The 22739-nt window shown below is 39.8% G+C and overlaps 1 protein-coding gene across 2 annotated transcripts in view; it reads right to left on the bottom strand.

Moving 5' to 3' along the window:
* cerkl (ceramide kinase like) overlaps nucleotides 1-22739 on the bottom strand; it is a 113094-nt gene that overhangs the window by 64350 nt on the left and 26005 nt on the right. For both annotated transcript variants that reach the window (XM_033023832.1, XM_033023831.1), the window contains exon 2: nucleotides 8307-8549. In XM_033023832.1, the coding sequence (XP_032879723.1) occupies nucleotides 8307-8549 (243 nt within the window). The remainder of the gene's footprint in view (nucleotides 1-8306; nucleotides 8550-22739) is intronic.

The raw sequence follows: 22739 nt of genomic DNA, 5'->3' as shown, positions 1-22739 counted from the left end.
TTATTCCAGCATTTTGTGTCTATCCGGCATCTGCACTTGCTTCCAACACATCCGATGTTTGTAGAGTATTTCTCATGTCTTCAAGATATCACAAAGTGTTTCACAGCTGCTGAAATACAGCCCACACTAAATAGGGCAGTGATGTTGAAAACATTTTTTTAAAGTAAGCAAGTAAAATTTGAGACCAAAATCTCTATCATACTGAATGAAGGGAGCTGTATAGACAATTTAACAAGAAGTAACTATTAATGTAGATACAAATCAATTGATCATAGGTATTTGGTGAACAGCTGATTAAAGCTGCATAAAATGTTCAACCTGCATGGGATCCAGGGAGAGCTAGCTCATTGGAAATGTAATTGGCTTTATGGTAAGAAGTCAAGGGTAATGGTGGAAAGCTATTTATTGAACTGGAGGCCTGTGACTTTTGGTCCCATTGTATGTCATATACATCAACTATTTGGATGAAAATGTATGAAGGCACAGCTAATGAGTCTGGAGATACCAAAATGGGCAGTATCATGGACTGTGAAAAAGGTGATTACAAATTAGACTCTTGATGTTGGTAAGTGGGCCATGGAACGGCAAATGGAGTTTACTTCAAACAAGTACGAGATGTTGCACCTTTGGAAGTCAAATCAGGTTAGGATTTTCACAGTGAATGGTAGGCTCTGGGCAGTGTTGTACAGCAAAGTGACCTCGGAGGTAAGTAGTTCCCTGAAAGTGGCATAATTGGCGGATAAGGTGGTGAAGGAGGCTTTTGGCACAATGGCCTTTATCAGTCAGGATAGAAATTGGGATTTTTATTTTTTTTTAATTTTTTTATTTATTAGAAGTAGACATATTATACAATGTAATTACATATTATAGTAGAAAAAAACTTTTCATATACATCAGTCATACATTATTAAAATTTTCCATTATCAATTACTTCTGCTTCTAGTATTTTTATTTTTTATAGAAAGCGAGAAAAAGAGAGGGTAGAAAGTTACAAATAAAAAAGAAGGCAAAAAAAAAAAACACAACAGAAAAACAAGGGAGGTGGAATGGGTTACCTGTGATACATCAATGGAGATAGGTTCGTAGGTTATAAAGTATAGAGTATAGTTTTTCATCTGTTCCTGAGTTCAAGTTTCAGCTGGGTCCTCGTGCTGTGCCAATCTATCCCTTCAGATAGTTAATGAATGGAGCCCAAATTTTATGGAAAAGATCTTGTTTGTCCATTAAGACAAGTCTAATTCTTTCTAAGTATAGGGTCTCCGACATTTCCGTAATCCACATTTTGATTGTGGGGGTTGTAGGGCCTTTCCAAAATTTTAATATTAATTTTTTTCCGGTTATTATACTGTAATTGAGGAAGTTTCTTTGGTTTGTTGTGAGTGTTAAGCTTTGTTCTGATATTCCAAGTATTATTGATTTTGTGTCTGGGTCCAGTTTTGTATTAATAACTTTTGAAGTTATTTCAAAAATATCTGTCCAGAAATGTTTAAGTTTTATACAGTTTGCAAAAGTATGTGTTAAATTAGCCTCTAAGTGTAGACATTTATCACAAATAGGAGAGATTTGTGGGAAAATTCTATTTAGTTTTATTTTAGAGAAGTGTAGTCTATGTAAGACCTTGAATTGTATTAAAATATGTCTGGCATTTAATGAACATTGATGTATTTGTTGTAAACTTTCGTCCCACATATCTTTCGTGATAGGATGACCTATTTCAATTTCCCATTTGTATCTATGTAGTTCGGTCATGTGGTACCTCGTTATTTAGTAGGGTGTTATAAATATAAGCTATTAGTTTTTCAGTATTAGGATGCTTGTTCAGACACTCATCAAGAATTTCTGATTCCCTATTCTTGTAAACTTGTGTATTAGATTTAACATAATCTCTAATTTGTAGATATCTGAAAAAATTATTTGAGTGCAGTCCATAATTCAGTTGTAACTCTTGAAATGAAAGAAAAGTACCTTTCCCATAAAGATATCCTATATTTTTGATTCCATGATTTTTCCATTGTGTGAAACCTTTGTCCATAAAGGATGATTTGAACAAAGGATTATTTACAATGGGAAGGCAGAGTGGTATATTATTCAATTTTAAGTCTTTTTTTATTTGTTTCCAAATTCGTATTCCACTATGTATTATGGGGTTTTCTTTATAGGTTTTTTTGTGCTGTTTTGTGGGGGCAAATATGATCGGTCCAATTTCAAAAGGTAGACAGTCTTCCTTTTCCATCATTAGCCAATCTGGTTGTTGGTCCATTTCTTCCAGCCAAAAATTCATGTTTTTAATATGGACTGCCCAAAAATAAAATAAGAAATTTGGCAAAGCCAGACCTCCATTTATCTTTGATTTATGTAAATCAAACATGAATCATGTTTTTCACTTATTCTATGATTCTTATAATCCCAGACAAAACTTGTAACAATGGAGTCGACTTTTTTGAAAAAAGTTTTTGGGATATATATCGGAATTAATTGAAGTAGGTACAGTAGTTGCGGTAAAAAAATCATTTTTATAGCATTAATTCTCCCAAGCATTGAAATGGGGAGTGTTTTCCAGTATTGAATATTCTTATGTAGTTTATTCAGTAAGGGTGGGAAATTTAGTTTAAATAAAGAGGTATATGTCTTAGTTACCCAGATTCCTAAGTATTTAAATTTATCTTTAACTATTTTAAAAGGGGATTGTTGTATTGTATGTAAATTAAATTTTGTTATTGGCATGATTTCGCTTTTATTCCAATTGATTCTATATCCCGAAAACTGACCAAATTGAGTTATTAGATTTAATAGGTTTGGAATACTAGTTTCTAATTTTGTAATATATATTAGTATATCATCTGCATATAAGGAGATTTTATTCCTTGTGTCTCTAGTATTGTATCCAAATATTCCTGGATGGTTTCTAACGCTTTCTGCTAGGGGTTCAATTGCAAGAGCAAATAATAGTGGGGATAGTGAACATCCTTGTCTACAGCCTCTAGAGAGATTAAATTTAGTTGATAACATTTTGTTTGTTAATATTCTAGCTGTTGGGTTAGAATATAACAATTTAACCCATGTACAGTACTTCTCTCCTAGTTGAAATTTTTCCATCACCGAAAATAAATATGGTCATTCTACCTGGTCAAATGCTTTTTCAGCATCTAACGAGATAATTGCTAGCTCTGCGTTGGGGTATATTGGAGTATATAATATTAAATAATCTTCTCAGATTAAAAAATGAATACCGTTTGGGGATAAACCCTGTTTGGTCAGGATGTATTCATTTACTGATCACTAAGCTCAATCTATTAGATAGAATCTTAGTTAATATTTTCTGATCAGTATTTAAGAGGGCTATAGCTCTGTATGAACCTGGGTCTTCAAGATCCTTGTCCGTTTTTGGTATAAGTATGATTGTTGATTCATTTAGAGTTTCTGGGAGTTTCTGTTGAGTATAAGCATATTTGTACATTGTCTGTAGGCGTGGGGAAAGCAAGTCATAAATTTTTTTATAAAATTCCGAATTTAGTCCATCGGGTCCTGCCGACTTTCCATTTTTTAAGGACTTTATTGATTCTTCAATGTCTTTTATCGTAATTTCAGCCCCTAGCAATTCTCTCTCTTTCTGATCTAGACCCGCAAACTTACAATTCTGTAAAAATGTTTCCATTCCCGTTGATTGTTCTGTTATTTTAGATGAATACAATTTTTGATAGTATTGTAGAAATCTATCATTAATATCTTTAGGCAATGTTAATGTTTCTCCCTTATCTGTTCTTATTTTGTATATTGTTTTTTCCCCGTCCAATTTGCGAAGTTGACGCGCTAATAGTTTTTGTGGTTTGTCACCAAATTCAAAATTTAATTGTTTTGTATGTTGATAAAGTTTTATAACTTGGTCTGAATAAATCTTGTTTAATTTATATTTCAATACTGCAATTTTATTGTGTTTTATCGTGGATGGTGCTGCTGCATTTTCTGTGTCTAATTGCTTTATTTCCATTTCCAGTTTCTTTTGTTTGGCCCTATTCTCTTTATTAAAAAATGATTGGGAAGAAATTAATGCTCCTCGTACAAATGCTTTAAATGTTTCCCAAAGAAGCGAGGCAGAGATTTCAGGGCTATCGTTAGCCTCAAAAAACATTTAAATCTGTTTTACTAGATATTCATTACATGACTTATCTTTTAAGATTTGGGGATTAAATCTCCATTGTGACTGTGTCTCTGCCATTCCGTTTACTTTGATCATAAATGTTAATGGGGCATGGTCTGAGATTATGATGTTGTGATATTGTGAGTTATAGGTGAATGGGATAAGTTTTGAATCTACCAAAAAATAGTCTATCCTTGAGTAAGTTTTATGTACTGGTGAGTAAAATGAATATTCTCGGCCCGATGGATTTTCAATTCTCCAGACGTCCTTAATATTAGTGGTATTAATGTATGAATTTAAAAATTCACTTGATCGAGATTTTAGTTTTCTTTGAGTTGATGATCTGTCCAAACAAGCATCCAATGTACAATTTAAATCTCCACCAATTATTAAGTTTTGTTGTGTACCTTCCGGGATATTGTTAAGAATTCTCTTAAAAAACAGAGGGCTATCAAAATTTGGTCCATATACATTGAGGAGAGTCACCTTTTTTAAGTATAACTCCCCTATTATTATAATATATCTGCCTTCAATGCCTTCTATCGTTGATATATGTTTAAAGGGTATACCTTTACGAATTAATATTGCAACACCTCTTGATTTATGTGAGAATGAAGAATGGTACGCTTTAGCAATCCATTTTGCTTTCAGTCTATGTTGTGCTTCCTTTTTAAGATGTGTCTCCTGGAGAAATATTATATCTGTTTTCAATGATTTTAAATGTGCTAACACTTTGCCTCTTTTGATAGGTTCATTAATTCCCTTAACATTCCAACTACAGAATTTAATTCCCTCACCCCCAATTTTTATATTCATGTCTTGCATTTTGTGATTAAGTGGTAGAGCAGATGATTCAGCACACTCAACCCTACCTTATACTTGAACTTCAGGTAGATGAATTTTAGGTCACGTCTGTTTTCCATCCGAACGTATCTCCTTAAATAAAATATGCAATTCCATTCCATATACAAAATATAATGTGATATAAGATAAAAAAGGTGATAGCTAATAGGGTTAGTAAAGTGTGGAAAGTAAAAAAGAAAAGCAACTACAACTACAATTAGTGCAGTTAGTGATAGCCACCCTAATGTGGCTAAGCATCTATGGACTTCCGTAGCTTTTGGTTTATAAAAATACTAGCTCCGTGCTTTCCTTAAAAGGAAAGTTTCCAATTCGATGCATACAATTTGTGGGGGGGAAAGAAATATTGATTATATTCCATTAATGGTATAATTAGTAGTCTCAAATTGAGATATTAGTTTTGTATAATCTAAACATTTATCAAAGAATAATCAAAAACGAAAACATCAGGGCAAGGGCCATCAGACATTTCTCATTATAAAATACCTGAATCATACTTTACTTATATTTCATACTTTTAATTAATTCTTAAATAATCTCAATAAATTGGGATGTTATGTTGCAGTTGTACAAGACGTTGGTGAGGTGCACTTGGAGTATTGTGTTCAGTTTTGGATACTTTGCCATAGGAAAGATGCCATTGAACTGGGCATAACGCAGAGAACATTTACAAGGATGTTGCCAGGATTTAGGGGACCGGGTTATAGGGAAAGGTAAGGCAGGCTGTGACTTTTTTTCTTGCAATGTAGGAGACTGAGGGTTGACCTTGTAGGCGTGTATAAAACCGTGAGGGGCACAGGTAGAGTGAATGCACAGAGTATTTTTCGCTCAGACGAGGGGACATAAAGAACTGGAGGGCATAGGTTAAAGATGAGAGGGGAAGGTCTTAGTAGGAACCTAATGGACAACTTTTTCCACAAAGGACTGTACGCTTATAGAGCAAGTGCGAGAGGATATGGTTAAGGTTGGTACAATAACATTGAAAAGATATTTGGACAGTAACAGGGATAGGAAAGGTTTAGAGAGATTTGGATCAAAAGTGAGCAAATGGAACTAGCTTAGATGGGTGACAAGTTGGGCTGAAGCGTTTCCTTGCTGTATAACCCTTTCATGAGCAGTAAAAAAGAGAAGGCTATCAATTTCAGCCAACTATTCCCAGGGCATTTAAAACAGATATGGAAAAGATTTAATGATTGTACAGTGAGGTATGAAAATGTATTTCAGTAAATGCCATTTTGCGTGGTAATCCGATTCCACACACGCTGCAAAGCAATAAAACTACTCTGCCCTATGCTAACATATACTTTTGTGTTGTGCATGCCGATACAATTTGCAATTAAGAGCAATTTAAATAAAAGGGTCAGACAGGACTCAAAGGCACTCAACTGATTAAGTAAATAGGTAACAGCAGATAATTGAACTTAATGATGTGCAAAAAAACTTACTAAATTGCCCAATAAAGCCAGCCTACTTAGCGATCCAGTTTTTGCGATAATAACAGTAGGGCCATTAGTCCACACTATTAACATGTGGTAGAAAGGATAGACACTTCTGGCAATCACAGAGGTACAAATCAGTGATATACCCTGCTTCTTTGCAAGCTATGCTGCTACCCACAGGAATTACACACAAATAAATGCAAGGCATAAACTTGTTCCATGTGCCTACAGGTCCGCTTTTTAAAATAAAGTAACAAAAGTTAATTACAGTTTTATAGTGAACTTTGAATAAGTTAGGATTTCGGAAATAATAATAATGTGGGAAGTCTTGTAACCCCCGCAAAAAAATGTTTTTTTAATTTATTTTTTCTATCATTCAATTTTTACATTCATTTTAATTCATCTCAGGTACATCATAATTTTTATTTTGCTTTTTGCAAATCATATAAATCCATTTTACATTACCTGCTTTATACTTCCATGTATTTGCTAAGTGAGAATTTCCATTCTAGTGCTATTTTTTTTGTCAAATGCCTCCGATACCTGCATGGTACATGTCGGAGGTGAAACACAAAAGGCAAAAAAAGACCAGGACCAATCCGGGCCAGTCACAAATGACCTCAGGCAGGGCAGTACCTGCTAGACCCATTGTTGGCTAGGGACGGTGCGATCTCAAGAGAAACAATGTGGAGAACTGGTAAGACGACTATGGCGGAGGGAGGGGGCAAGGTGGGGGGAGACTAAGATTAAGTTACTTAAAATGAATTCTTTAATTTTAAGTAAATTCATCGTACATGCCCTCCCCTCCCCCATTTGCTGCAAAATAAGTAGAAGCAGATTCAACAGTAAAATCCAAAAGAATATGTTAAATTTCAGAAAATGAAAAATAAATTAGGCCAAAGGGGAAATGCTCCTGAATAGCTCTAGCGCAAGTGCAAATAACTGAATGGCCACTTACTTTTCTACATTTTATATTCTATCAATAAAAGGTTTCCTTATGAAGTTTAGCATCGCCTTTGGTGAAGAATGACAGAGAATCCAGTAGCAGTGACCAAATCCAGACTGCAATCTGTAAGCCAATTTTTAATATACAGTAAACCCTCACTTAAATGGACCACGGGGGGGGGGGAGATGAAGTCCGTTAATGATTGGAAGTCAAATCAGGTTAGGATTTTCACAGTGAATGGTAGGCTCTGGGCAGTGTTGTACAGCAAAGTGACCTCGGAGGTAAGTAGTTCCCTGAAAGTGGCATAATTGGTGGATAAGGTGGTGAAGGAGGCTTTTGGCACAATGGCCTTTATCAGTCAGGATAGAAATTGGGATGTTATGTTGCAGTTGTACAAGACGTTGGTGAGGTGCACTTGGAGTATTGTGTCCGATACAACCAAATGTTGGAGGGTAATGGGGCTGTCCCACTTAGGCGATTTTTTTAGGCGACTAGAGTAGTCTCTCAGACGCCCAAAGAATAGTAGTGTTTTTCTGGTCGCTGCTCGATTTTGAAATGTTCTAACATTTTCGGCGAGAGTTGGCTTGATGCCAATGAGCGTAGCTTGACTTCTCCTGACATAGGTGCTGTCGTAGGTTGTCGCCAGTATGGCGTAGTTTGTCGCCAGGTGACTTAGGTTGTCGCCGGTTCTGAACATAGCAGTCTTTCTTGCATTAATGATAATTGTCAATAAATTATACCTTATGACAAAACAATAAGAAACTAATTTAAATGACTCGTGATTCCCTTCTGCTTCGATGATGTGTGCATAGATTATCACATAGCCATGTTCAATTTTGCACTTTTTGTTGAAAAAGAGGGTCAACTCTCTAAGTAACTGGAAATCAAGCAGATCATTGTCATACTATGCTTCATCACTTACCATTCAGAAGATCTTTTAGATATTTAAACCAAATGTTGCAATGGTCTTCACTTAAGTTGCTTAGATGAATAACACGGTGCTTGAGCTTATTTTGCCCCTTGTTGACACACACAAAGATGGCAATTCCTAAAAGAGTTCCTCCATTATGCTGTTTCATTGATCGTCGACATTTCATCTTCACAGCAAACACTTCTTTCAGATCCAGAAATTCTGCCTCACGTTGGGAAATCGTTGCACCATCACCTGCATCCAAAACACAGCAAAAAATCTGAAAATATTAATACCATTAACAGATCAATCATTCATTAATTATTTTATCCTATCACATAGAATGGGTCACGGGTAACTGTTTTCCTGCTAATTTATACATTCTCAATTTTTTTTCTCCATGTCTTATTCTTTACATTTTGATTTTTTGTTTTCCATCACAAGCTCACCTATTGTTATTACCGTGACTTTCTATCCTTCATTTTTTTTTGCGCAAATTGGAGGAACAGCACTTCAAATTCCACTTGGGTGGCTTGCAGCCCAATGGTGACAACATTGAATTCTCCAATTTAGGTAACCTCCAACAGACCCCTCCCTTCTGGCTCTCTCCCCAACACCAACACAATTATGGATTGATGAGAATCAGAATTAGTAGAAATCTCAAAAGGGTTGCAAGGCTTGAGATCACAGAGATTACAGTTGGGGCAGGGTCATCGGTGGACAATTGATACAATTGAGGCGCTGTAGTTCAGAAAGCAGAAGAGTGAAAGACGAAAAAGACAGTGCGAGATATGATGTACATATCTATAGAGGATAGACGAAAGGAGGCCAACCAGGAGTATCAATATTGGATTATTATTGCCACAGATACAGTGAAAAACGTATGGTATGCCTCGTAGCATACAAATAAAGAGTACAATCAAACCATATACTTGCACAACCAATGGTGCAAAAACAGAGTGCACAATATAATATTATTGCCAGAGAGAAAGTGCTGATAAAAATAGTGCAAGGGCCACAATGAGGCAGATTGGTGGATCAGGAATATATCGTTAGCTTATGGGAGGTTCTCCCTTCCATGGACTCCGTTTACACTTCACGTTGCCTCAACAAGTCCACCACCATAATCAAGGACCAGTCTCACTCTGGCCACTCACTCTTCTCCCCTCTCCCATCAGGCAAGAGGTTTGAAGTTTGAAAACGCATACCTCCAGATTCAGGGATAGTTTCTTCCCAGCTGTTATCAGGCAAATGAAACATCCTCTCACCAGCTAGAGTGCGGGCCTGACCTCCCATCTACCTTATTGGAGACCTTTGAACTATCTTTAATCTGACTTTTTCAGTTTATCTTGCACTAAACCTTCTACCCTTTATCCTGTATCTATACACTGTGGATAACGATTGTAGTCATGTATAGTCTTTTCTTTGACTGGATAGCACACAACAAAAAGCTTTTCACTGTACCACGGTACACGTGACAATAATAAACTAATGAAAAAACAAAACCTCCCATCTTATATAATAGACTCAGAAATAGTCATGTAGTCATTCAGTCATAGTCAGTCAATCAACACAGAAATGGGCCCTTTGGCTCACCACTTCCATGCTGACCTTTGTTGCCCATCTGTACTAATCCCATTTTCCCACATTAGGTCCTCCTCTTTCTATACCGTGCCAATTTCAGTTCCTCTTAATTGTAGTGATTGTACCTGCCTGCATTAGTTCCTCTGGCATCAAGTTCCAAACATCAACCACCCTTTGTGTAAAATCACTTCCCTTCCGATCCCCTTTAAAACTCTTTTTCCTCCCTTTAAACAGTACTTTATAGAGTTGAAGCATGATGTCCCTTGCTTTAAATCTAAGCATTGACCTAGCAAGGCAAACATGATATATGCCATCTATATCACCCTATCACCCTATCACCCTAATGTGTTGCCACTATTAGAGAACTATGGACTTGAATCTGAAGTTCCCTGTGTTCATTTACATTTCTTCGTGGCCTGCCATTTACACTATACAACCTACTGCTATTTGACTTTCTAAAATGCATTACCTCACACTTTCCATATGTCATCTCTCGACCAAATCTCCCAGAACATGTAGAAACATAATCCCTTACCATCAGATTATTATTTCCCTGAAGGATCTGCTGAATTTCCTGCAAGAGTGACAATGGAAGATCAGAGGAATCCTCAAATGGACTAATCATTTGTGACCAACAATAGATCACCAAATTTCCTTCAGGATACATCCCCTTTCCATGCCATCTGCTTTGTTTCAGGCCCTGCCTGTGCCAACAAAATCCATGGTGGCCTCCTCCATTGCTTTGAATAGCTGGTAGGCCTCCTGCAGTTTTTGACATCTCCCTTCTGTTGTCTGCCAGCAAGAAAAGTCAGACCATATTAGTGTGTGGTTATTGACAGGTTGCAAAGCTTCTGCAGCATATAGGGTGCATGGTGAGGGAAGGCAGCAGCATGTGTAGGAAAAAGGGCACTAATTGTGAGAGAAACACAATGTGAAAGTGAATGTTATTGCTAGTACTGAAGAGATGGTGAAGGGCGTGGGGTTTGTGGGAAGGGGAACCTAGCTGCTGTTTAACTTTACTGGTGCATAAGGATAAAATGGTGATTAGCATCTCTGATGAAATTACTGAATTCATTCTTACACTGTCGGCAGGTTCTAAGAATGAAACTTAAATTATTCACATGCAATCCCTGGCCATTAGGTGGGACATCTATTGACAAAATAGTTGAATATTCCAGTAGGACCTACTAAACCAAAGAAACAAGAAAAAAAGTAGAGACGATTACTAACAGATATTTTTATCCAGTACTCCAGTTTACAAAAGGCTGTGTTAATGAAAGATATTCTGCTTTTAGTAGTACACTACTCAATATTGTGGAAGAATAACTAGATTTCACACCACCACAATGGTAAACCTGTCAATAACATACGAGTACAATTGACAGGTTACCCTTCTTCTGATGTAACTAACTTGTCTATATAACTTGTGATTTATAACATCAATTTTCCACAGGCAAAATGGCTTTTTCTTACATTGTAAAACATTAATGGATATCGAACATATTAAAGCAGAATTATGATCAAAGCATCCAAATGCCCCAAAGTTTTACAAGGCAATCATCAGAATTCACTCTGGTGCAGGTCATTCTGCAGGATTTTGAGACTTAATTGTCTCCTTTAAAGATTTTAAGAGAAAGCTATTTTAGGTTCTTCAGTGGTTCATGGTGCTTAAACATGTACATTTAAAACAAAAGCAAATAGTTAAAATACTAATGGACTAAATATTGAAGTTATTTTCCTGAAAAATAGCAACATAAGATTTGTTGTAATTAGCTGAAGGAACAGAGGAAACATTATTTTAATGCAAAGAGAAAAAACAAAATGAAAAACAACTTTTTGAAGAACATAAAGAGCAGGAGATGGGTTCCAATTTGTTAACACTATAAAAACAGACCACGCATATTCCACAAACCGACTGGGCCACGGCTACTCTATAATTCGATAATCACACAGGCATATTGACTGGATTAAGTTAGTCTAATCATATGACTATTCTGTTCATTCAAAGGACTCATAATGAGTTGATTTACAAATCTGGTAGCTGACCCTATTTCAGCTGGTATACCGTTTAGCATTATCATAAATAATGTGAAATGTGTATACACTATAAACATTAAATTGTTGGATTATTTACATGATTGTTAAATTACATTGCAAATGAAAAAATCTAGAGCAAGAGATAAATTAAATTTTGCCCACTATGATTTAAAAGTATCTAATCAATCAGAACTGAACTGAACAGCTCATCGTTTCTCTATTTGGAATGAATTGTGTTATCGGGAAAAAAATCACAAGGGAAAGCTCTTTAATCTGAAAAAAATGGTTAAGGTGTGGTGCATAAGACATATAAAATATTAAATGATGTACGCAAACTGAAACCAGACCCTTTAATATTAAACCAGCTAAGGAATGAAGGAAAATTGACACCATTCTGACTTCTTGATAATGTAGAAATGTAGAAATCTCTTCAGATACTTTGTTAGGATTTTAGGAATTTTTGTGGGTTATTCACTGTTCGGCTGCAGCGTTTACTTAAAATTAAGAAAGAACATTTGTGAGTAATTAATTGGCATTATGAGGCTCTGGTGAGTTAGCCTTGATGGCTTGCAAAGTCCATCATAAATACAAATGTGTTCTTGTCATTTTTCTTTAACTAGGAAGCAAAGTAAACCAATGCAATAAAAACTGAAAACATTCTGTCATCAACCTGGTACAAGGATAATAAATATCAGGAATAATCTGCAAACATTGAAATAATCATTTGTGGCATCTGTAAGGCAGCATAATTCTCATACATTGAAGTTGGCATATTTTGAGAGCTGATGCAACAAACAGCTGTGTTCCTTTTATTTGGTAAAGAGAAGGACTTAGTACAACCCTAAATGTCAGTTATATGGGATTCTTTAAAACAAATATTTACTTTTGTTATCCTTTAAAACTATTCTTTGGAAATTTCAAAAATCATCTACCTAAATTAAGCAAATACAAACATGACCAATGTGCATTAGCATTGGCAGTGTTATTAAACAGTCATTAAATGAAGGTGCAACAAACATATAATGGACCACTGCAGGCTTAAATATTACTGTAAGCTGAGGCCTCGTCTGATCCAATCTTGGCACATCTGTCCAATGTAGACCGTAAATAGGATTAAAGTCAGATATATCCGCTTGATGCTAATAGTGCTTAAAGCTCTTGCACATGTCCACGCTTTGTTTAAAATGTTCGATACAGACTCTCGTAAGCAATGGCAAAATATGTACACTGGCATACCTCTCCAAATATTATTATACTTTCAGAAGAACTGTTGGTTTGACAAACTGAATAAAAATGTAACTACATGTGTGAACCAAGCACTGAACTAAAACAAAAGGGGTGGAAGAAGTAACCTTCTATCTTCAATGCAAATATTATCTCTAGTCACAAACCCTTTCACATCAATGTTAGTAACCAAAATGTCAAGATACATACCCACTGGAGCAGGTCTTTTGACAACTGACAAGCCACCTGAGCTCACTGATCTCATGTTACTGGGGACTATGTTGTTTCTACCAGCATGCTGCCTGGTACAAACTCCTGACAGGTGGCACGCACCCAAACTGATGAAACCACGTGCAGCATAGGATAATTCAGATAACAACAGGCTGTTCCGCTCCTAAATATCCATGTAGTTTGAACAGAACCAAAGAAGGACGTCAGAGAACAAAAGTGTTGCTGGAAGCTGCTGGGAAACAGGTTAAATATCACGTGCGCCAGTGAGAAATTAGAGATCGTGAGGGATTGGAAAATTATACCATTTCGCACCTTTCAGTTGGACTGAGGCTTCATAGTATATTTATGATGAACATGACTAAAATAATATCAGGAAATGCTGTAAACACAGTGGTTCAGGCAGATCTATAGAAAGAGAAACAGTGAATGTTTCATGTCTGAGACTCATCATCATACTTAAGAATAAGAGAAAGCCAGTTATTATTCAGTGGCAGAGGAAGGGGTGGGAGATGGATGGATCGAAGAGAGGGAATGTCTCTGTTTGGGTGAGAGCAAGCTTCATGTTTATTACAGATACAAATTATGATTCTTTGCTCTACGCACAACAAACCATAATGAGTTTCGAAATACCGTATGAATCCAAAGATAGACATGCACATTATATTTTGGGTCAACGACTTCATCAGAACTGAAGAAAAGAGAAAACAATTTGATTTCAGTAGCCTGGCAGAGGGATGGTTAGAACAAAGTGAATATCTTGGATTGGGTGAGACTAAATGGGAAAATGTGTATATTAGTTCTGTTTTCCCAGTTTTGCACTCTATATACTAGGTACAATTTAAAGAAGCCAATCAACCTACAAACCTGCATGTCTTTGGAATGTGGGAAGAAACCGGGGCATATGGAGAAACCCACTCAGTCATAGAGAGAACATACAAACTCCATATAGACAGATTCCGTAGTCAGGATCGAACCCAGGACTCTGGCGCTGTAAGGCAGCAACTCTATCGCTACATCAATGCGCCGCCCTTTGTTAGTCTTTATTGGTTTCAACATTTTTTTAAAATATTGATCATGTATCATTGTCAATATACCATGCATCCCTCAAATTGTTTTGGAACTTCAAATTACACCCTTTATGGGAAAACATAAATGTGCACATCCTATACACTGGACCAGAAGTCATCATTAATTTATACAGTCAACCGGACCGACCACATATACCACAGTGCCAAGAACCGGCCACGGGTCAGTATCCTGGAGCTAGTGATTCACTGTCCATCTACAAGTCAGGAACCTGACATATGAAGCTCAATGTCATCCAGCGATGCTTGATATTTATCATCCTAAAAATTAATTCTTTCCATCTTCAATCTCTCCCCGAGTCAGTTTGTGGTTCCCACCCCCTTCAAAGCACCCATCATTGTTCCTGTTCCAAAGAAACCAATAATCTCCTGTTTAAATGACTACCGTCCTGTCGCACTGACATCAGTCATCATGAAGTGCTTCGAGCGACTAGTCAAAACTCACATCTGCTCCGCTCTCCCTGACACCTTGGGCATTCTTCAGTTTCCGTATAGACCAAACAGGGCCACGGACGATGCCATCGCCATGGCAACTCACACTGCGCTCACCCACCTGGACAAAGGGAATACATATGTGAGTATGCCCTTCATTGACTACAGCTCGGCATTCAACACTATCATTCCCTCAAAACTCGTCCCCAAGCTCCTTGATCTTGGACTGGCGACCTCCATCTGCGGCTGGATATTCGACTTCCTGACGGGCAGGCCCCAGGTGGTGAGAATTGGCACCCGCACCTCTTCCTCACTGATCCGCAACACAGGCGCACCACAGGGCTGTGTGCTCAGTCCTCTCCTGTACTCCCTGTTCACGCACGACTCTACTGCTAAGCACAGCTCCAACATCATCTTAAAGTTTGCTGACAACGCGACCATCCTGGGCCTCATCACAGACAATAATGAGACGGCCTATAGAGAGGAGGTAAAGGCACTAAACAGCTGGTGCCAGGAAAATAACCTCTCTCTCAATGTCAGCAAAACTAAAGAGATGATCGTGGACTACAGGAGACAGCAGGGGAGTGGACACCTCCCCATCCACATCGGTGATGCTGAGGGTGAAAGGGTCAGCAGCTTCAAGTTCCTCGGTGTGCACATCACTGAGGACCTCTCTTAGACACTGCACATGGACACAATAACTAAGAAAGCTCACCAGTGGCTCTTTTTCCTGAGAACACTGAGGAAGTTTGGCATGAACGCCAGCATCCTCACAAACTTCTACAGTTGGACCATCGAGAGTCTGCTGACGGGCTGCATCACAGTCTGGTACAGGAACTGTTCTGCCCACAGCCGCAAATCACTACAGTGTGGTAAAGGCGCATCATTGGCAACTGTATCCCGGCCATTCAGGCCATTTTCCACAGGCGGTGCCTGCGGAAGGCCCACAGCATCATCAAGGACCACAGCCACCCAGCACGCAGACTGTTCTCCTTGTTAACATCAGGCAGACGATACAGAAGCATGGCTGCATGTAGCACCCGACTGAAGAACAGTTTTTATCATCATGCCATCAGGCTTCTGAACTCATAAACACATCATATATGTTGATTATTTTATTTATTATTGTCTTTTACCTACCAATGTCACTTTTGTCTTATCTTTTTTATCATAATTTTATCCTTGTAATATAATTGCTGAGGTGACCCATTGTCTTGTCAAACACATTTCATTGTACCGTTGACCCTGTGTTAACCTACATATGACAAATAAAAAACTGAACTGAACAGAACTGTGTGTACAGTGTATACTATCTGTAAAACATGTTGCAGATACACATTGTGACGACGTTTCCTCCTAAATGCTGCTCCGATCCCCGTTAATGGCAGATAGACCAGGGGAGCTAAGGGCCAGCATGTAGATAAGGCCTGCCTGCTGGAAAACACAGGCACCCTAGACAGCACTCTGGACTGGGCTGAAGGCACAATCAGAGGAGCAGCATCCATTCAGCCAGGATTGGATTAACTCACCTGCATTTCATCAACCCTACTTAAAACCATGAAAAAAGTGAGTGCCTCTCTTTGCAGACTTGAGGCAAGACTGAGCTGCCAGGACAAGCCGAGGATGGCCAGTGTCTCCACACCTACCTACAGATGGCAAGGGACTGTGCCCCCCCCCCACACGAAGAGCAAGACTGTCACTGATACTATCAGCACTTCCACTTGGAGCAAGACCGAGCTGCCGGGACAAGTCCAAGACCAGCAGTTCCTCCTCAGGGAGCAATTCTGACCCATCAGGACAAGCTCAAGACTGCCAGAATTTCATACCTGCCCATAGATGATGAGACACTGTGTCCCCACATGGATCCTGACGTTATCATCCTACTTTATGTAAATAAACCTTTTCACATGAGTTCACCCTACCATGAGTGTGTCGGTGTTGTCATTGCCTACACTGCATCGTCCCAATGCCACATCATCCAGGCTATTCTGACAGCACCTCTCTAATCCGCAACAACCATCACCAATGGCAACGCCAGCACTGCACAGGAACACCATCTGTAGGTTCCCTTTCAGGTCACATGCCATTTGACTCAGAAAATATATTACTGCATCACTACTGGGTGTATATTTTAGGACTCTCTAACCAACAGTATTGCAAGAGAGTCTTCACCTGAATGATTACAACAGTTCACAGCAGCAGCTCACCACCATATTTTCAAGGGTAATTAGGGATAATAACTTTATTTATAATAATAACTTTATTTATAGAGCACTTTAAAACAACTACAGTTGCAACAAAGTGCTGTACATGACTTATCATGGACAAGAAATTATTACATGACTATAAAAAAAAACCTTAAACGAAGGACTAAAAACAATAAAAATTAAAAAACATTAAAAGCACTAAAAACAGGAGCAAAGTCTCAAGCAGTGTAGAAAGCCAAGGAATAAAAATGTGTTTTAACACTGGTTTTGAAGATGGACAGTGAGGGGGCCTGTCTGATGTGCAACGGCAAGGTGTTCCAGAGTGCCGGAGCAGCAACAGAGAACCTCTATCCCCTCTGAGCTTCCGCTTAGACCTCGGTACCTCCAGGAGCAGCTGATCAGCTGACCTGAGGCACCGGGCAGGAGCGTATGGGTGGAGCAGTTCAGAGAGGTAAGGCGGGGCGAGCCCATTTAGAGATTTAAAAACAAATAAAAGAATTTTAAAATGAACTCGAAAGTGCACCGGGAGCCAGTGGAGGGAGGCCAGAATTGGCGTTATGTGCTCCCTCTTTCGAGTTCCAGTTAAAAGGCGAGCGGCAGCATTTTGAACCAACTGGAGACGAGCCAGTGAAGATCGTGCAACTCCAAAGTAGAGTGCGTTACAGTAATCCAGCCTAGATGTAATAAAGCCTATATGCCTATGTAATAAAGATGTAATCCAGCCTAGATAGGTAATAATTGGTGGCTTTTTTAGTAATGCCGAGATCCAGGAAAAATGAATGTAAATAAAGGGCTCGTAGAAATAAAGAGTAACTCAAAGTAATTGTTTGAGGGATGAATATCTCCTTGATTGTTACTGGTGACAAAGAAATATAGTTTGGCTAAAAAGAATGAAAACGTATCGGAGAAAGTAAAAAGCTTAGAAAATGGAGGTAAGCTTGTGGTTTCTTTTTAAACGACCATGTAACTTGACAAGTGCCAAGTTACATGCGGTTAGCAATTTACTTGAAATGAAGGACACCTAATAGCAGCTCTTGCCCAGCCGCTGCCAGCAAATCCGTTCCCATAGCCAATTTCCACAGCCGATCGATGGGTCGAATTTAACCCCTGCAGCCAGGGGTCTGGAACTCCAGCCCGGGAGGAGATGGCAGATTCGTTTCCAACTTCTTCGGTCGACATTGCGGGTCGGTATCTCAGGCCACTCCCCCCCCCCCCCCCCACCTCCCGCCCCATCCGAGGCCATGACCTTTGTTGGTCTGGTAAAGCAGATAATCCACCAAGGCTCTGGAGCCAAGGGTGCCAGAAAATCAATGGTGGACCTGTAGTTAAACCTACAATATGACTTATTCTAAAAATAATGAATAATCCCTGCAACTAAAATAGTATAGTTTAACGAAATACAAAGCATAAATTTAGATTAACCATGATGTCCCTTCTTCAACCAGAGATTAGGGTCTAGTCCTGATCTCGGGTGCTGTATGTGCGGAGTTTGCATGTTCTCCCTGTGACTACGTTGGTTTCCTCTGGGTGCTCCGGTTTCATCACACACTCTAAAAGACTTGCAAGTTTGTAGGTTAATTGGTCTCTGTAACTTTGTAACTCTCCCATAGATCCTCAGAATGTCACAATTCCAGGTGGAAACTACTCTGACCTGCCAAGTAATTTCCTTTGCAATATTATCTGAAAAGAATACCATTTCATCTCCCCAAAATCCACAAACAAAACTGCCCTGGCAGACCCATTGTTTCTGCTTGTTCATGTCCCACTGAATTAATTTCCACATACATCGACTCCATCCCATCCACCCGTGTCCAATCCCTCCCTACCCATGTCCAAGACACCTGACATGCCCAGTCACTGTACACTTTCATTCCCCATCAGGAAGGTCTTAAAGCCCCCCGTTTCTTTCTCGACCGCAGAACTAGCCAATTTCCGTCTACTAACACTCTCCTCCGTCTAGCAGAGCTGGTCTTTATCCTTAACCACTTCTCCTTCGACTCCTCCCACATCCTCCAAATCCAAGGCGTAGCTATGGGCACTCGCATGGGCCCCAGCTGTGCCTGCCCATTGGTAGGGTACGTGGAGCAATCACTGTTCCAGGCGTACACTGGCCCTATCCCCGAACTCTACCTCCGCTACATTGACTGCATCGGTGCTACATCCTGCACCCATGCAGAACTCACTAACTTCGTCAACTTCACTACTAAATTCCATCCTGCACTCAAATTCACTTGGATCATCTCCGACATTTCCCTACCGTTTCTAGATCTCACCGTCTCCATCACAGGAACCAGACTATCGACTGACATCTATTACAAACCCACCGTCTCCCATAACTATCTAGACTACACTTCTTCCCATCCTGCTTTCTGCAAGGACTATTCCCTACTCCCAATTCCTCCGTCTACGCCACATCTGCGCCCAGGTTCAGATTTTCCATACCAGGTCATTAGAGATTTAGAAACATAGAAACATAGAAAATAGGCGCAGGAGTAGGCCATTCGGCCCTTCGAGCCTGCACCACCATTCAATATGATCATGGCTGATCAGTATCCCATCCCTACCTTCTCTCCATACCCCCTGATCCCTTTAGCCACAAGGGCCACATCTAACTCCCTCTTAAATATAGCCAATGAACTGGCCTCAACTACCTTCTGTGGCAGAGAATTCCACAGATTCACCACTCTCTGTGTAAAAAATGATTTTCTCATCTCGGTCCTAAAAGACTTCCCTCTTATCCTTAAACTGTGACCTCTAGTTCTGGACTTCCCCAACATCGGGAATAATCTTCCTGCATCTAGCCTGTCCAACCCCTTAAGAATTTTGTTCAAGAAGGAACTGCAGATGCTGGAAAATCGAAGGTACACAAAAATGCTGGAGAAACTCAGCGGGTGCAGCAGCATCTATGGAGCGAAGGAAGTAGGTGACGTTTCGGGCCGAAACCTCAGTCTGCAGAAGGGTTTCGGCCCGAAACGTCACCTAATTCCTTCGCTCCATAGATGCTGCTGCACCCGCTGAGTTTCTCCAGCATTTTTGTGTACCCTTAAGAATTTTGTAAGTTTCTATAAGAAACTTCCTCAGTCTTTAGGGAACAAGGGTTCCCCTCTTCCATTATAGACAAATCTCTCCCGCAGCTCCGCTCTTGCTCCCCCTCCCCCCATTCCTAACAAGGACAGAGTCCCCCTTGTCCTCACCTTCCACCCCATCAGCCGTCACATACAGCACATAATCCTCTGCTTTTCGCTGCCTCCAACGGGATCCCACTACTACTCATATCTTCCCATCTGCATCCCTTTCTGCGATCCACAGAGACCGTTCCCTCCGCAACTCCCTGGTCAACTAGTCCCTTCCCACCCAAACCATCCCCTCCCCAGGTACATTCCCCTGCAACCGCAGGAGAAGCAACTCCTGTCCCTTTACCTCCCCCCTCGAGTCCGTTCAGATAGTCTTTTCAGATAAGGCAGAGGTTCACTTGCACCTCCTCCAACCTCATCTATTGTATCCGCTGTTCCAGGTGTCAGCTCCTGTATATTGTCGTGACCAAGCACAGGCTCGGCGATCATTTCGCTGAACACTTCCACTCAGTCCGCCTAAACCTACCTGATCTCCCGATTGCTCAGCACTTTAACTCCTCCTCCCATTCCAAATCTGATCTTTCTGTCCTGGGCCTCCTCCATTGTCAGACTGAGGCCCAGCGCAAATTGAAGGAACAGCACCTCATATTTCGCTTGGGTAGCTTACACCCCAGCGGTAAGAACATTGACTTCTCTAACTTCAAGTCACCCTTGCTTTCATTCTCTCTCCATCCCCTCCCCCTTCCCAGTTCTCCCACCAGTCTTACTGTCTCCAACTACATTTTATCTCTGTACCGCCCACTCCCCTGACATCAGTCTGAGGAAGAGTCTCGACCCAAAGCATCACCCATTGCTTCTTTCCAGAGATGCTGCCTGTCCCGCTGAGTTACTCCAGCATTTTGTGTCTTCGATTTAAACCTGTATCTGCTGTTCTTTCCTACCCATTTCATTAACGTTTCATATTAACATCTAAATTTGGATTTTTCTTTTCCCAAAGAAGTAAAAGAAATTCTCAAGTTTTAATAAAAGGAGGAATAACATATCTGCTTCAATTAGGCATCACACCCAAGTGTGAGAATTCTGGCTTTTATTTTTTTTTTAAACAGTAAAGGGCCTGTCCCACTTTCACGACCTAATTCATGACCTCTGCCGAGTTTGCCCTTCACTCATACTCGCAGCATGGTCGTCACGAGGTCGTAGATAGATCGTAAGTAGGTTGTGATGCTGGACGTAGGTATTCGTGGCATCAAGTAGGTCGGGGCGTTTTTCTAGCCAGATGAAAAATGTCCACGAGTAAAAAAGGTCGTGAATTAGGCCATGAAAGTGGGACAGACCCTTTATGCTGTCACACAGTAAATAAAAACGATGCCAACACTATTTACTAATCTTTCTAAAATTAAATATACTTCATCACAAACACTACAATCCCACCTCATGCTAAATCAGCGTCAGGCAAGCTCAGTAAATTCTATTATTTCCCATTTTACTGTAAATTTTATTCTTAAATTTCCACACTTTATAATTAAATACAATATTTCCTGCTAGGGATTCTTGTGCTTTTTTGTAGTCTACGGACTAAACTGATGCACACTACTTGTACAAGTATACATGACAGAAAATTAGCTGAATTCAGAAATTACAATGATCTGAGCTTCCTCACATTTGTGTCATATTTTCTGTTACAATTATTAACATGTCAGGTCATGTTGGATCAAATCTTAATTTTAATCACAGTTAGACATGAGATGAAATAAAGTGCACAATCTCCCAGAAAACGTTATCCTTCCAGATGGATATCAGCCTCATCAAAATACTAATTATGTTCACTGTACGCATGGAGTAACCAAGACTATAATACAAATAATTTGGCAAAATTCATATGACACACGGCAACAATCGCTAGCTTAAATTACAAACACAGTAGCTGCTACCATGTAATCATGAGCGCAGATATCATGCCAAAATGACTGCTGTCATGAAGATTTACACTTTTTTTCAACCATTCCTCAACAGCAACTTAGATGTTTTGTTTTACAAATCAAGCGGTATAGCTAAATAAATGTTGCACATTTAATCATGTTACATAGAAGCATAGAAAAATAGAAAATAGGTGCAGGAGGAGGCCATTCGGCCCTTCGAGCCAGCACCGCCATTCATTGCGATCATGGTAGGGTGCAATCATAACCCGTGCCTGCCTTCTCCCCATATCCCTTGATTCCACTAGCCCCTAGAGCTCTATCTAACGCTCTCTTAAATCCATCCAGTGATTTGGCCTCCACTGCCCTCTGTGGCAGGGAATTCCACAAATTCACAACTCTCTGGCGCGGAGGGGTATGTAGTTGTGCGCGACATCGCGCGGGGCTCCGAAATTTTGGTAGTGAACAAAATCTTAGCGCACCAACAGCCTGTCGCGGAACTGACGGCCAAAGTGGGACAGGCCCAAGACCCTGGTGCGACGCAACGTCTCACCTTCAACAGCAGCAGAAGCAGGCAAACGATCGCCGAACTCGGCCTGGGGCTCACGGCCGTTGCGGTCCGGATCCGCCCCCACTTCTACTCCCAGAGCGAGGC

The sequence above is a fragment of the Amblyraja radiata genome, chromosome 7 (assembly GCF_010909765.2).
Source record: "Amblyraja radiata isolate CabotCenter1 chromosome 7, sAmbRad1.1.pri, whole genome shotgun sequence".
Lineage (NCBI taxonomy): Eukaryota > Metazoa > Chordata > Chondrichthyes > Rajiformes > Rajidae > Amblyraja > Amblyraja radiata.
The sequence above is the reverse complement of the archived record's forward strand: the minus strand, read 5'-3'. Positions and strand labels throughout refer to the sequence as shown.